The 15,380-nt window shown below is 39.8% G+C and overlaps 1 protein-coding gene across 2 annotated transcripts in view; it reads left to right on the top strand.

Annotated features, from left to right (window-relative positions):
* ARMH4 (armadillo like helical domain containing 4) overlaps positions 1-15,380 on the top strand; it is a 213,388-nt gene that overhangs the window by 27,389 nt on the left and 170,619 nt on the right. Inside the window, exon 3 of one of the 2 annotated variants that reach the window (XM_049898060.1) lies at positions 1,576-1,727. The exons of the other annotated variant lie outside the window; for it this stretch is intronic. Coding sequence (XP_049754017.1) covers positions 1,576-1,727 — 152 coding nt within the window. The remainder of the gene's footprint in view (positions 1-1,575; positions 1,728-15,380) is intronic. 2 annotated transcript variants of the gene reach the window in all.

Genomic DNA, 15,380 nt, shown 5'->3' with positions numbered 1-15,380 from the left:
TGGAGGATGGCCACATCAGATCACAAAATGAAGGATGACTACATCATTACATAACTATCAATTTACATCATTATATAACTGCCAAACTGAGAAGCATGGCCCAGTAAAGTTGACACATAACCTTAACCATCACAGCCAGCGTTACTCTCACTTCACACCTTCGCGTTCATTACCGCCAGATGTATGTCATTAATGTGCAGAAAGTTGGATAGTAGATTTTTTTACTATTGTAGTAAATGTGAATGTCAGATAATGAGATAGGCAATAAGTGAGGAGTAGGGGCAGAACAAAATATTTGCCATTTCAATACCCTTTACATGTACAGTTCAATACCCTTTACATGTACAGTTCAATGACATCAACCTTGTTCACCATTGCTGTGTAATCATTACCACTATCGAGTTCCAAACCCCTCCATCACCTTTAACAGCACCTCCTCACTCCCCCAGCAAGGACTTCTCCTTTCTTCCTCCCTCCTGCCCCTGGTAATCACCAATGAACTTTACTCTCTATACATTTGCCTGTTCTAGATATTTCATAAAAGTGACATCATATAATATTTATTCTTTTATGACTGATGTATTTCACTCAGCATGATGTTTTCAAGGTTCATCCTTTTTGTAGCTTGTTAACGAGCCTTCATTTCTCTTTACAGCTGAGTAATATTCCATTGTCTGTACAAACCACATTTTTTTATCCATTCATTTGTTGATGGATATTTAGGTTTCTTCCATCTTTTTGCTATCGTGAACAGTGCTGTGATGAACATTAGTATACAAGTACTTGTTTGCATTTCTGCTTTCAATTCTAATGGGTATATATCTAGAAGTGGAATTACTGGATCACATAGATATTCTGTTTAACTTTTTGAGGAACCACCAAACTGTCTTCCATAGCAACTACACCATCTTACAATCCCACCAGCAATGGATGAAGACTCCGATTTTCTGTATCATCACCAACACCTGTTATTTTCCATTGTTTTGATCGTAGCCATCCTAGTGGGTGTGAAATTATATCTCATTGTGGTTTTGACTAGCATTTCCCTAATGACTAATGATGTTCAGTATCTTTCCATATGTTTATTGTCCATTTGTATATCTTTTTTGATGAAATGTCTATTCAAGTCCTTTGCCCACTTTATGATTGAGTTGTTTGTCTTTCTCTTGGTAAGTTGTGGGAGTCCTTTATATATTCTGAATGTTAAACCCTTCTCAGACATAAGATTCCCAATTTTTTTCTCCCAATCTGTAGACTATCTCTTCATTTTGTTGATAAAATCCTTTGATGACAAAATTTTTAAAAACCTTTATTGTGCTTTAAGTGAAAGTTTACAAATCAAGTCAGTGTCTTGTACAAAAGTTTATATACACCTTGCTATATACTCCTATAGGGTTGCTATGAGTCAGAATAGAATCGACAGCAGTGAGTTTGGTTTTTTTTTTTTTTTTTTTTGGTTATATACTCCTAATTGCTCTCCCCCTAATGAGACAGCCCACTCCTTCCCTCCACTCCCTCTTTTCGTGTCCATTCCGCCAGCTTCTAACCCCCTCTACCCTCTCATCTCCCTTCCAGATAGGAGATGCCAACACAGCCTTGAGTGCCTACTTGATCCAAGAAGCTCATTCTTCACCAGCATCTTTTTCTATCCCATTGTCCAGTCCAATCCCTGTCTGAAGAGTTGGTTCTGGGAATGGTTCCTGTCCTGGGCTAACAGAAGGTCTGAGGTGATGACAAAGGTTTTTATCTTCAATGAAGGCCAGTTTATCTGTTTGTTGTTGTTGTTCATGCTTTTGGTGTCATATCTAAGAATCTGGAATGACTTTTTAATTCTTCTTTTTTTAATCTCTCAAATCCAGTCTGTTACCATATTTAGCTATTCCTCCCCTTGCTCCACCCACTTGCTCAAAATCCTTCCTAGGTCTCCACCTTGCCTTGTAATAAAGGTCAAATTCTTGGCTTGACATTCAAAGTAGCCACAATCCAGTCCCCACTTACCTTTCCAGCTTTCTTTCCCATGACTCTCCTATACAAATTATTGGTACTAGAACATGCATGTTCCCACTCTTGTGTCTAGTTCATTCCATTCCCCCGATCTGAATGCCCCACCAATGTCGACCTGAGTCCTACCCTTCCCATCATGCTATCTAAGCCCCACTTTCTCTGTGAACATTTTTCTAAGCACTTCAGCACACAGTTTTCTCTGCTTTCTCTCTTGCTCCTTTGTCACCATAACTACTTGCACCATAACATCCTACTTGCACAGTGATCCTGACACCTAGTGTTTATCAGAGTGGGTAAGAGGGTGGACTCTGGAGCCAACTGCCTGAGTTTGTATCCCAACTCTGCTGCTTGCTGTGTGCCCTTAGACAACTTACTTAATCCCTCTGAGACTTAATCTCTTCATCTGTGAAATAAAGGCAATAACTGTACCTCAAAGGATTGTTGCAGCATACGTAAACTTATTTATCCTTTTATGCAGATGTTCCATCTTCCTCACCTAATGTTTGCTTTTTAAAGGTAGGTATTACCTATGTATGCTGCTCATTCCAACCACCTAGAGAAGGTTCTGTTTCAGGTACAAGAATACATTTGCAGGAAGACACTCTCAGCAAGTAGAGGCCACTCACAGTTCCTTGCTACATGTTCCTCTCCATATACCCTCTCATGGTTTGAATCTCTCTGACTTCTCTGTCTCTAATCTCTACACCCAGATTTAAAGGGCTCATGTGATTAGGTCAGGCCACTTCAATGATCTCCCTATTTTAAGGTTAGGACCTTAATTACATCTGGAAAATTCATTCACAGCAGCACCGAGAGATCAGGGTTTGATTGAATAATTGTGAGGCGGTATACATGAAACAGGGGCTGGAGATCTTGAGGGCCATCTTAGAATTCTGTGTGCTTCCGCAGGGGGGTACAGGCTGGAGAGATATGGGCTGGAAAATAGCAACTGGAGGATGTAGGTTGGTGGGGAGGGACACAAGCTAGGGGGCATTCAGGCTGGGGGATACAAGTTGGGTGGAATAGAGTCTGGAGGGCCTACAGGTTAGGAGGGATAAAGGCTAGTGGAGGAATAGTTTGGAGGGTATGTAGATTGGGCAGGATATAGGCTGGGAGGATAAAAGCTGAGAAGGATACAGGATGGGGAGTGACACAAGCTGAGGGACAATACAGGCTGGGGCATAATGCAGGTTGAAAAGAGGATACAAGCAGGGGGAGTAGAGACTAAGGGGAGACCCAAACTGGAGGAAATATAGGCTGTGGGGAGTTTATGGGCTGAGGATTGACACAAGCTGGAAAAGGATACAGGCTGGAATGGGATGCAGGGGATAGCTTACTACAGGTCTTGTAGAGCCTGGCTACCTAAGAAAACTCTTCTCAGTCTAAGTGCTAAAACAGAAGTATGCCAATATAGGACCAAACCAAACCAAACCCATTGCCTTCGAGTTGAATTCCAACTCACAGTGACCCTACAGGACAGAGTGGAACTGCCCCATAAGGTTTCCAAGCCAGTAAATCTTTACAAAAGGAGACTGCCACATCTTTCTTCTGCAAAGCAGCTGGTAGATTTCCGCAGCAGAGCACTTAACATTTGTGCCACCAGGGCTCGTCTAAGATAGGGCAGGGCACCTGAAAAAGGGACACTCAGCCCAGCTTAGGTAACCAGGGGTGGTTTCCTGGAAGGAATGCCTGAGGTGAGTCTCAAGGATGAATAAGCACCCCTAGCCAGGCAAAGAAGAATGGCAAGACCAGTGTTCAAGTCAGAAGAAAGAACGTGAGCCAAGGAACAGGAAAGTCAATGTACATTATGATAAAAACCAAACCAGTTGCCTTGGAGTTGATTCTGACTCATGGCGACCCCATGTGTGTCAGAGTAGAACTGTGCTACATACGGTTTTGTGTGTGTGTGTGTGTGTGTGTGTGTGCGTGCTTTTTTGTCCCCCAAGATTATTGTCCTCAGCCTTAAAGTCCCGTAACTCAGTCCTGCGAGGCATTTGGTTATGTTTAGGCTGTTTCCATGACTGTGCCCTGTCTGTTCTATTATGTATATGAAAGTACATGCAGCACATACAAATATGTATATAGAAATATGCACAGCCAAACTTATGTACGCATGTGGGTGTACTCTCATACGCCCTATTCAACATACATATCTAACTGTGTATCCACTCATAAATTATTGTTCATTATTACTGTTGTTGCAGGATTGTATATATTACAGTATTCCCTGTCATTGCCTTTTATTCTTGCATACCTCTCAGTGTCTTCCTTTGCCTTGGTCATGTTGTGCTGACTTCCCCCATATTGTGAACTGTCTTTCCCTTCACCAAAGTTAACACGTGCCTATTCTCTAGTTAGTGATTTTCACTCCCTCCCCTTCCTATTCCTGGTAACCATCAAAAAATATTTCTTTCTGTATGTAAACATTTTCTTGATTATTTATAATAGTGGACTCTTATAATATTTATCTTTTTCTGATTGGCTTATTTCACTCAGCATAACGTCCTCTAGATTCATCCATGTCGTGAGATACATTGGGTTTTCAATGGCCAATTTTCTGAAGTAGATCACCAAGCCTTTCTTCCAAGGTGCACCTGGGTAGACTCAAACCTCCAATCTTTGTGTTAGCAGCTAAGCACATTAACTGTTTTCTCCACTCAAGGACTCTGTAGATTATGATACTTAGTTGTAAAGTTAGGTCTTTGGTCAAGCTGTTAAATATACTTTTCTCTCTTTGAAGCAGGATAGTACCATTGAAGACAGCCCTATATAGCAGAGGAAGAGCCCTGAATTATAAATCCAGAGACTTGGGTTTCTACGTGGGCTTTGTTGTGGCATTGGGCAATCTCTTGCATGTCCAGTGTCTCACTTGATAACTAAGAAAATTAGAGCAGATGAGAAATACACCTCCATAACTGTAAAGTGCTTGAGATCCCTAGGTGAGGCAGATCTGTTGAGTGTCTGTAATAGCCCAGACATTACTACAGTTCCAACCTATTTTCAGCTGCGTAAAAAGTGTAATTGTTTCTAGTTAAGTGCATGTTCATAAAGTGCTAAATCAGCTATGTCATAGCTTAATTTCAACAAATTTAAAAGTATTTTCTGACTATTTAAGAATATTTCTGTTTGGAAAAAAATGAGTGTTCCTGGATGGTCCCTGATGGAAATAGTGCTAATTACTTAGTTAAATTTAAGAGCTTTATTGATTAAATTTCTTTGGTGAAATTTCAAGAAAATGCTACAAAATTATGCCAAAACTACCACTCTAACTACCATTCATAGAAAATTGTTCTTTCCATCATAACCTGGTATTTAAATATGGGGCTATCAACAGGTTCATTTATATTTTCAGAAAGTTCCCCAAGAAAAAATCCATTAGCCATCAACTCAGAAAATACCTGCTCTTGTAGCTGAAAATCAATATCTTATCAACTGGGTCTGCACCCTGTTCAAATGATAGTTAATACTTATTGAACATGTAATAGGTGTCAAGGACACTGTGCTAAGTTCACTATGTGATATCTCACTTAATCCTCCCAACAATCAGGATATAAGAACTATTATCATCCTATTTTGAAGCCAAATGCGCACTCCTGGTTCCTAAGTAATACTTCTACTTAGATCTAGAGCACTCGTTTGCTCTCTTAGTGAGGGCCAAGAAGCTCCAGGCGGCCTCTGCAGCAAGTTTGACCTCCTTTTATAAAGCACAGATTTAAAGGCACAGTCAGATTCTACCATTAGGGAGAGGCACTATGTAAAAACTGCCACTTGTGGACCCTCTGGAGTCCCTGGGGGCTGCAAATGGTTAATGCACACAGCTGCTAGCTGAAAGGTTGGAGGTTCGAGTCCACCCAGAGGTGTCTCAGAAGAAAGGCTTGGCAATCTACTGACACTGAAAACCCTACAAAGCACAGTTCTATTCTGACACACGTGGGGTCGCCATGAGTGGAAATTGAGTTGATGACAACTGGTGGTTGCAGACTCTCTAGTCTGAGAATGTGAATTTTTAAAAGCAATCTCCCCATGGCCCCCCTCTAAATATGCCATTGTTCTGATTCAACCAGGGAGGCTATTAAAACATACTTAGCTTGGTATGGTCACTGACCAATCACAAGAGACCCCTGACTGTACCAGTCACTACCTCCCCCAGCGCCTTTGACATCAGGATGGTGGGAGGAGGCAGAAATTGAGGCTGGGGATTGGGAGGGCATTAGAGGAGCTTGGAGTAACAGTTTAGGATAATGGCTTTTTACCAATTGATATAGAAGTGTTTTATTATTTTAACAACTCGTGATCGTACCAGTGTATTAGCTAAAACTCCACTTGGCCCATCGCCACTTGACTTTCCAGAGGGAAAGGCACCTCTCAGGCATATTACCTCCAGCCCCAACTGCACCTCCTCAAAGTAGCAGTAGTAACCCTCAGGTCTGCTCCTACAGAAGGCTGTTGTTGTTAGTTGGTGTCAAGTCATGGTGACCCCAAGTGTGAAGAGTTGAACTGCCCCATAGGGTTTTTAAGACTGTGACCTGTTGGAAGCAGATCACCAGGCCTATATTCCGAGGCACCTCTGGGTGGGTTCAAACCACCAACCTTTTGGCTAGTAGTCAGGTGCTTAACCATTTGTGCCACTCAGGGACTCCTTAAAGAAGGCTAGAAGAGGGAAAGAAGGAATCTAAGAGTCTCCTCTCCCTCCCTTAACTCCTCAGTTGGCTTGTTCCTCCAGTTCTAAAGTTATAAACCCCATTTCTCCCTTCAGAAGTTGCTCTCCTAGGCCTGGAGGCAGAAATGGAGGAGAAAGGGGAAGAGGATCGTGGTAACCGTCTTAGTCTTTGTTTCTTTCTCTGGGTTGGGGAAAAGTGTTCTGTTCTCCAACTTCTGTTATTTCTTCCATATCTTTGTTATTTACTTTAGATGTCCTTCATGTCTGCCACATTTATTCCTTCCAGATAGATGGAGAGGGAGAAGAAGTGAGGCCAGTGCTTATATTTATGCCTTGGGCAAAAGTATAGGCCTGCAAAACTGTTTATGAATGAATAATGGATTATACCATGAGGGATTTGGTTGTAGTCCTCAAGGCTGCCTCAAACACAGCAGCATCATGGGATGAAAGACTCTGAAGTCTAAAAATATTGGGTCAATAAAATGCTCAGGCTTGCATTTTCGAAACAAGAACAAGGAACACAATGGAGAGAAGACATTAAATTTCAAGAGCAGCAGCATAGAATATAGGAAGCAAGGAGAAGTGCGAGAAAAGAAAAATAGAGAAGTAGAATTTAAAGGAAAAATGGAGACTAACAAGGGGGAAAAGTTTTGATATATTGATGAACTCAGCAGAATATGATCTGAGTGAAAAGTGCTCATCCATGTAAGATTGGCTGCTGAGAACAATGCCATAAAATGAACATTAGCAGCAATGGCAAGTGCTTAAAATGCCTCTTGCAAAGAGAGAAATGGAAGGAAAACAAAACATGTCACTATGCCTGAAAATCACTTATAGAAAACTCCTAAAAGAGAAAAGAAAGAACATCTCGTGATTGCTTCATTTATCTTCACTGGGAATCTTTTCGAGACAAATTCATTTGTTCTTTTGTGGAGATGCCTCACACTTTAGACCAGTCCAGAAGTAAGTAATTGTCTCTGTATGAGGCATGCTTTCAATCATTCTGATTCCAAAGAAAATCTTTTTTTTCCTCAGGCTAGTCTTGTAAACAAGTTAGGGAGGAATTCCTTTGAACTGATTCTGCAAAGTGCATCTTTTATGTCGATATTGTAGGTCTTCAGAAAGAATAAGTAAAGCAAAACATGTTGCTCTGGCTATTTCGAAAGATTTGGACTTGAATGGAATTTGAGTTCTGGATTCAGCTTTCAGCTTGAAGCAGTTTTTTTTTTTTTAACTTTCACTCAGGTTATGTCTAGTTTATGCGCACCCAACCCAAACCCACTGTGGTTGAGTCAATTCCCAGTCAGAGCGGCCCCACAGGGTTTCCGAGGCTATAATTCTCTACTGAAGCAGACTGCCACATCTTTCTCCCGTGGGTTATGAACCACCAACCTTTTGGTTAGCAGTTGATTGCTTTAACCCCTGGGCAACCAGGGCTCCTAGCTCATGTGCAACTTCTCTTTAAGTGGATGTGAACTTTATCAGTAAAAAAGATCACAGACTTATGGTTAGAAGGGGCCTTGAAACATCATTTGGCCCAGTTCTCTGGTTTCAGACAGGACACATGCGTGTACGGATTAACTCGTTCGAATGGAATGTAAAAAATAATTAAATCCTGAGTCTCAGAGCCACTTATATTGGAACATATATTTCCGGCTTATGTGAGATTATTATAAAACTTTCTACAGCTGGTCAAACTTGCTTTACATGTCCGGTAATGAGCTTACGGCCATAATTAAAGAGCCAACAGATACTTTTTGAACAGTTGCTATGTTAAGATACTGCCGTAGGTGTTGTGGGGGATGTGAAACTGTATGAAACACAGTGCCTTCATTCAAAAAGCTTATGCTTTTTTGGAGAAGATGGTTACATATACATGTGCTAACAATACAAAGACATGGACCTTCCATATATGCTTTATTAAATAGTTCCTCTCTACAGTAGTATCATAAAAAAGATGATGAAAATTGGTACTACTTTTAGATCATTGAAGAAGCATGTAAGAAAAGTTTATATCATACATAATTCCTTTTCCTGTCACCTAAATTTAAGGTCTTTGAGGAAAGTTGAGATTGGTTATGTATCTTTCTTTATACTACATGCCAAAAAAACAAAACTACAGGTTGATCGACTAATGATAGAGTTAAACTCAATGCCAAAATAAATGCATATCCCACATTAAGTGATAAAATGCTCATCACTTGTCTTAGTTACCCAGGGCTGCTGTAGCAGAAATACCACAAGTAGGTGGCTTTAAAGAGCAGAAATTTCTCTTCTCACAGTTTTAAAGACTATAAGTCTAAGCCAGGGCCATGTAGATTCCTTCTCTGGACCTCTTTCTTAGCTTCTGGTGTCCTGTGGGCAGTCCTGGGTGTTCCTTGGTGTCTGTCTCTGCCCCCCCACCCCCATTTATGTCTCTGTGTCCATTCTGATCTTTTTTATAACTCAGAACTGGTTAGGTCTAGGATTCACCCTACACTGGTATGACGTTATTAATATAAGGAAGGAAAAACCCTGTTTCCAAACAGGATCATATCCATAGGTACAAGGACCAGGAATTCAGCACGTATTTTAGGGGGACACAATTCAATTCATAACATCACTTAATAGCTGTGTAACATGAACTCAATTCTGCTGTCATATGACACAGTTTGACCAGAAGAATTAGCCAAAAATTTTAGGGACAAGGAACTTAGCAGGAGTTGAGCGCTACATGGAAGGAAAGTCTTTTTTGGCACTGGTGTTCATGCTCTATTTAAGTCTTGGTAAACCAATATTTAAATTGTTGGTGTCACTCTGGTTATGAACCATAAGTGTATCATCTTCGTAATAGAGAAAATCTCCATTAATAGTAACCTGTTTTTTGTTTTTGCTGTTAATATGTTGCAAATTGAATATACTCTTGTGTATCCTGAACATAATGTTAATACATGAATCATAGTCTTTAAAAGTAACATAAGCACATTTGTTGGAAGGCAGATAATAAACAATAATGCCATTGTAAATGTATTTGGTAGTTTTACTACATCTACAACTGTCCCCATCATTTTCTTGTTGAGTGAGCTAATGGTGTTTCATCAGAAGCCCATGCCCCAACCAGGCTGAAATTCATCCTCCAACAAAAGAGAATGTATCACTTCTCTCACTAATCTACTCCACTCTCTAAGAACTTTCTCTGAGAAGAGTATTCCTTGAGCCTGAGCTTTGCCGCTCCTGGTAAAAAAAAAAAAAAAAAGCCACTTTAATTCTATCCTTAATAGAAGCAGAGAAAAGTAAACAATCTTTTTTTGTGACATCGGCAGTAGATATCCACACCAATATGTCACTAATAAATATCTTATGCCTATTGTTTAAGATATGGAATCTATGAAAGTCATTGATTTATTTTATCATTAAGCATAAAAAAAGAGCCAAGGACGGAGTATAAGATGCCTTTGTCTGACAACGTAGAAGGCAATTTGTGTGTTTTCTACAGTGATAAATTCTGTTTTGAGTATAGTAACTCATGATGACCAATTCATTTAGAATTAAAGGGTATAACCCACAGGAGACATTAGACCTTTGATGTTCAAATATCTTCAGATGGATTTTTACAGTCTCACAAGAACATTTTCATGACTATTAAAAAAAAAAGGACAAGATTTCTTTCTTGTAAATGTTTTCAGCTTCTGAATTTACCTAAAAAGTTTCTTTTAAATGGCTATGCTGTTTAGAAGTTTTGTTTCCTTCTGTACCTGCCTCAGTAGTCCTTTCTTCTCTTATCTTGCTTTTTCAAGGCAGCAGGCAAAATTCCATTTGCTAGAATCGAATCAGAAAGTTCAGGGCCTAAAGAAATCTAACACTTAATAAAAGAGTCTGGAAAATAATAGATTTTAAAGATGGGAATATTAAGCTTCTGCAATTATAATAGGATTTTTTGGGAGAGCAGAGAAGCAAGAGGAATTCAACTGTGTTTTGCATGATAAGATTTAAATAATGACATACTGGGGTGTCTTAGATTCTTAGTGCTACTATAACAGAATACCACAAGTGGGTAACTTTAAGGAACAAAAATTTATTTTTCTCACAGTTTAGGAGGATAGAAGTCCAAATTCAGGGTGCTGGCTCTAGGGGAAGGTTCTTTCTGTCTACCCTGGGGAAATTCCTTGCCTCAGCTTCTCTAGCATTCCTCTCAGTATTTCTTGGAGATCTCCATGTGGCATCTATCTTTCCCCTACTTGTGCTTTCTTGCTTCTGTGCCTTATCTTCTCTTGTTATATCTCAAAAGTGATTGGTTTATGACACATCTTACAATGATATGACCTCTTTAACATAACAAAGAAAACCCTATTCCCAAATGGGATTACATCCACAGATATAAGGGTTATAATTTACAACACATATTTGGAGGGGGGGGACACAATTCAATCCATAACAAGTGGACTTTTGTGTTAACAGTTAAAGGCAACTACAGTATATAAAAATTTGCTGTTCCAATGCCTTGTTTAAAGAAAGAATCATTTTATTACGGTATTTATTCTATCTACTTGTCTTCCCAATAACTTACATACTAAAGACATAATTCAGCAGGAGGTAAAAATCTAAGCTTATTAGCACTGGAGTAGTTCAAGGTAGGTAATGCTAAGTGTTCTGAGGGTATGTAACAGTTTTGGATACAATGGAACCATCGATCAGAATGAATAGAACTGATTCTGTCCAACATTGTTATCGCTGTTCATGTCATCATCACCATCATCATAAAATATTTATTGAATATCCTGAGTGAGTAGAGTATACGTAATATTATTTTATATTGAAGTCCACTCCTGGGAATTTCAGCTTAAAGCAATAAAAGTTATTAGGAAGTTCCCAACAGAAAATTAGAGTCAGGGAGCAGTTGGGCAGAGAACACAGGGAGAGGTTGAAAAGCTCCTGTTTGGAAACATTCAGGAAGACCAGAAAGGAAAGACAATCTTTTGAAGCCCAGAACGTAAATATCCTATTTACAATTGACCCTCTCTCCCACCCCCCATACATAGCAGCACCTGTCCGTCTTTTTCCATGCCTGAATCTCATTTTTGGGTGCCTTTTTTTTCTTTTAGTTGGCCAAGGCAGAAGCGTTTAAAGGGTTCAAACCTAAAGGGAGGGAATATCACTGAAATATGGGAACCATTTTAGGGCATTCCCAGGCAAACTCAGCCTGCCAAGATTTTTCCTTATGTGCCTCTCTCTTTCACTTCGTTTTGTTCTATTGCCTCAGTCCTTGTTGCTATTGTAATTTCTGACGAAAACAAAAAACATCCTTTGCAAACAGTGGTGCTGTCCAGGGAAGTCCTGCCAGCTGGTTTTCAAGAATCGTTATAAAGTGACCCAGCTCAGGGTCTTGTTCTTACCTTTTCAAAACCAGAAACCCAATTTTTGTGGGCATTAAAAGTAGATCTATTACATACCCAAAACCAAAAAATCCAAACCCCCTGCCCTCGAGTCGATTCCAACTCATAGCAACCCTATACAGACTCATACAATTCAGCTCATACAGGCTGATGTTCAACCCAAAATAATTTTGTAGACACTAAGGTCAAGCAGACAGGCGTGCTCATTTCAGCAGACCTCTATGGTCAAGAAACTTGGAAAATCAAGCTGTTGGATAGTTTCTTGGTACGTGGGAATCAGAATAAAAAGATGTATTTGATACACAATGAAGCATCTTAACTTAGTGATAACCTTACCAAGGACACCATAATGCTGCTTTGCCAAGAGTCTCTCTGCTGGGTGGTATTTGAATATGCACTGCCTACTCCTGCCTGTTGGAGGTGGTTGCTTTTGTTTTTTGCTACATCTTACCCACTCCTTTCAGACACAAAGGCTTTCCTCAACCAGGACTAGACAATCACCTTCTAATACTGATAGAGTTGTCAGATAAAATACAGGATGTTCAGTTAAATTTGAATTTCAGATAAAGCACAATTTTAGTATAAGTACATCCCAAAATATTTCACAGGACATGAAACCCCCCCTTTTTTTTTTTTTTAGTGTATGCATGTCCTCCTCTATAGGACATGCATATACTAAAAAAAAAAAAAAAAAAAGTGTCCCCTATTTTTATTTCCTATATCTGGCAACCCCAAATACTGACTTCCTGAGCTTTCCTACTGATTACTTTGATTGGAGTTTGAGTGTTCCTAAATTCTTTTGATGTATACATACAGTTTTTTGCTTTACCCATAGAAGGCTAATGTATTCGTTGTGTGTGGATTTACTGATTAGACTTTCATAAAAGTACAACCTTCCCTGATTGGGGGGTGGGGGGAAAGAAGATCTTCTTATCACTGCCATGTACCAACTGTAGCTGTTGGGTTAACTTGTATTAATTAGAATTGTTTAAAGCAATACAAAACATTGGGGGAAGATAAAAGACTAGTTAAATTACTGCCAATAAGACTGCTTTGCTTTTTCTGCATGTCGTTGTGGTTGTTGTCAGGTGCCATCGAGTTGGTTCTGACTCATAGTGACCAGAACAAAACACTGACTGGTCCTGCACCATTCTCACAATCCTTACTATGCTTGAGCCCATTGTTGCAGCCACTGTGTCTGCCCATCTCGCTGAGGGTCTTCCTCTTTTTCGTTGACCTTCTACTTTACCAAGCATGATGTCCTTCTTGAGGGGCTGGTCCCTCCTGACAACACGTCCAAAGTACATGAGACGAAGTCTTGCCATCCTTGCTTCTAAGGAGCATTCTGGTTGTACTTCTTCCAAGACAGATTTGTTCGTCCTTCTGGCAGTTCACGGTATATTCAATATTCTTTGCCAACGCTGTAATTCAAAGACATCAAATTGGTCTTCGGTCTTCCTTATTCCTTGTCCAGCTTTCGGATGCATATGAGGCGACTGAAAATACCATGGCTTGTGTCAGGCTCACCTTAGTCCTCAAAGTGACATCTTTGCTTTTGAATACTTTAAAGAGGTCTTTTGCAGCATATGTGTCCAATGCAATACATCATCTAATTTCTTGACTACTGCTTCCATGGGCATTGATCGCGAATCCAAGTAAAATGAAATCCTTGACAATTTCAACCTCTTCTCCATTTATGTTGATGTTGCTTAATGGTCCAGTTGTGAGGACTTTTTTTTTCTTTTTTTTTTATTGTGCTTTAAGTGAAAGTTTACAATTCAAGTCAGTTTCTCATACAAAAGCTTGTATACACATGTTATATGACTCTAGCTGCTCTCCCTACAATGTGACAGCACACTCCTTCTTTCCACCCTGTATTTCCCGTGTCCATTCAACCAGCTCCTGTCCCCCTCTGCCTTCTCACCTCACTTCCAGATAGGAGCTGCCCACATACTCTCACGTGTCTACTTAAACTAAGAAGCACACTCCTTACCAGTATCATTTTATGTCTTATAGTCTAGTCTTTGTCTGAAGAGTTGGCCTCGGGAATGGTTTTAGTTTTGGGTTAACAGGGAGTCTGGGGCCATGACCTCTGGGGTCCCTCCAGCCTCAGTCAGACCATTAAGCCTGGTCTTTTTACTGGAATGTGAGGTCTGCATCCCACTTTTCTCCTGCAGCATCAGGGATTCTCTGTTGTGTTCCGGGTCAGGGCGGTCATCGGTGGTAGCTGAGCACTATCCAGTTCTTCTGGTGTCAGACTGATGGAGTCTCTGGTTTATGTGGCCCTTTTGTCTCTTGAGCTAATATTTTCCTTCTGTTTTTGGTGTTCTTCATTCTCCTTTTCTCTAGGTGGCTTGAGACCAACTGATGCATCTTAATCTTGCTTTGTGTTTTGGATTTCCCTGTCTGGGTTGACTTCTGGTTGCTCTGCCCAGTCTTCTAATCTTGGGTTCATACCTGATATTATTGATTTTCTACAAAGGACTCCCTTTAGTATTTCTTGTAGTTTTGGTTTGGTTTTGACTAATGCCCTAAACTTCTGTTTATCTGGAAATGCCCTAATTTCACCTTCATATTTAAGAGACAGTTTTGCTGGATATATGATTCTTGGCTGGCAACTTTTTTCCTTCAATTTTTTAAATATGTCATCCCATTGCCTTCTTGCCTGCATGGTTTCTGCCAAGTAGTCCGAGCTTATTCTTATTGGCTCTCCCTTGTAGCTGACTTTTCGTTTATCCCTACCTTCTTTTAAAATTCTTTCTTTATCTTTGGATTTGGAAAGTTTGATCATAATATATCTTGGTGACTTTCTTTTAACATCTCCCTTATATGGAGTTCGATGAGCATCTTGGATAGATATCTTCTAATCTTTCACGATATCAGGGAAGTTTCTGCCAACAAATCTCCAACAATTCTCTCTGTATTTCCTGTTATCCCTTCCTGTTCTGGTACTCCAATCACTTGTAGGTTATTTCTCTTGATAGAGTCCCACATGATTCTTAAGGTTTCTTCATTTTTTAAAAAAGTCTTTTATCTGATTTTTCTTCAAATGTATTAGTGCCAAGTGATTTATCTTCAAGTTCAGAAATTCTGGCTTCTACTTGCTCAGTTCTGCTCCTCTGACTTTCTGTTGAGTTGTCTACTTCTGTAATTTCATTGTTAATCTTCTGAATTTCTGCCTGCTGCCTGTCTATGGATTTTTCCAGTTTATTAAATTTTTCATTATGTTCCTGAATAATCTTTCTAATTTCTTCAGTTGCTTTATCTGTGTGTTCCTTGGATTGTTCTGCCTATTGCCTCATTTCCTTCCTGATGTCTTAAAGGGTTCTGTATATTAAACTTTT

This window comes from Elephas maximus, chromosome 10 (genome assembly GCF_024166365.1).
Source record: "Elephas maximus indicus isolate mEleMax1 chromosome 10, mEleMax1 primary haplotype, whole genome shotgun sequence".
Lineage (NCBI taxonomy): Eukaryota > Metazoa > Chordata > Mammalia > Proboscidea > Elephantidae > Elephas > Elephas maximus.
The sequence above is the reverse complement of the archived record's forward strand: the minus strand, read 5'-3'. Positions and strand labels throughout refer to the sequence as shown.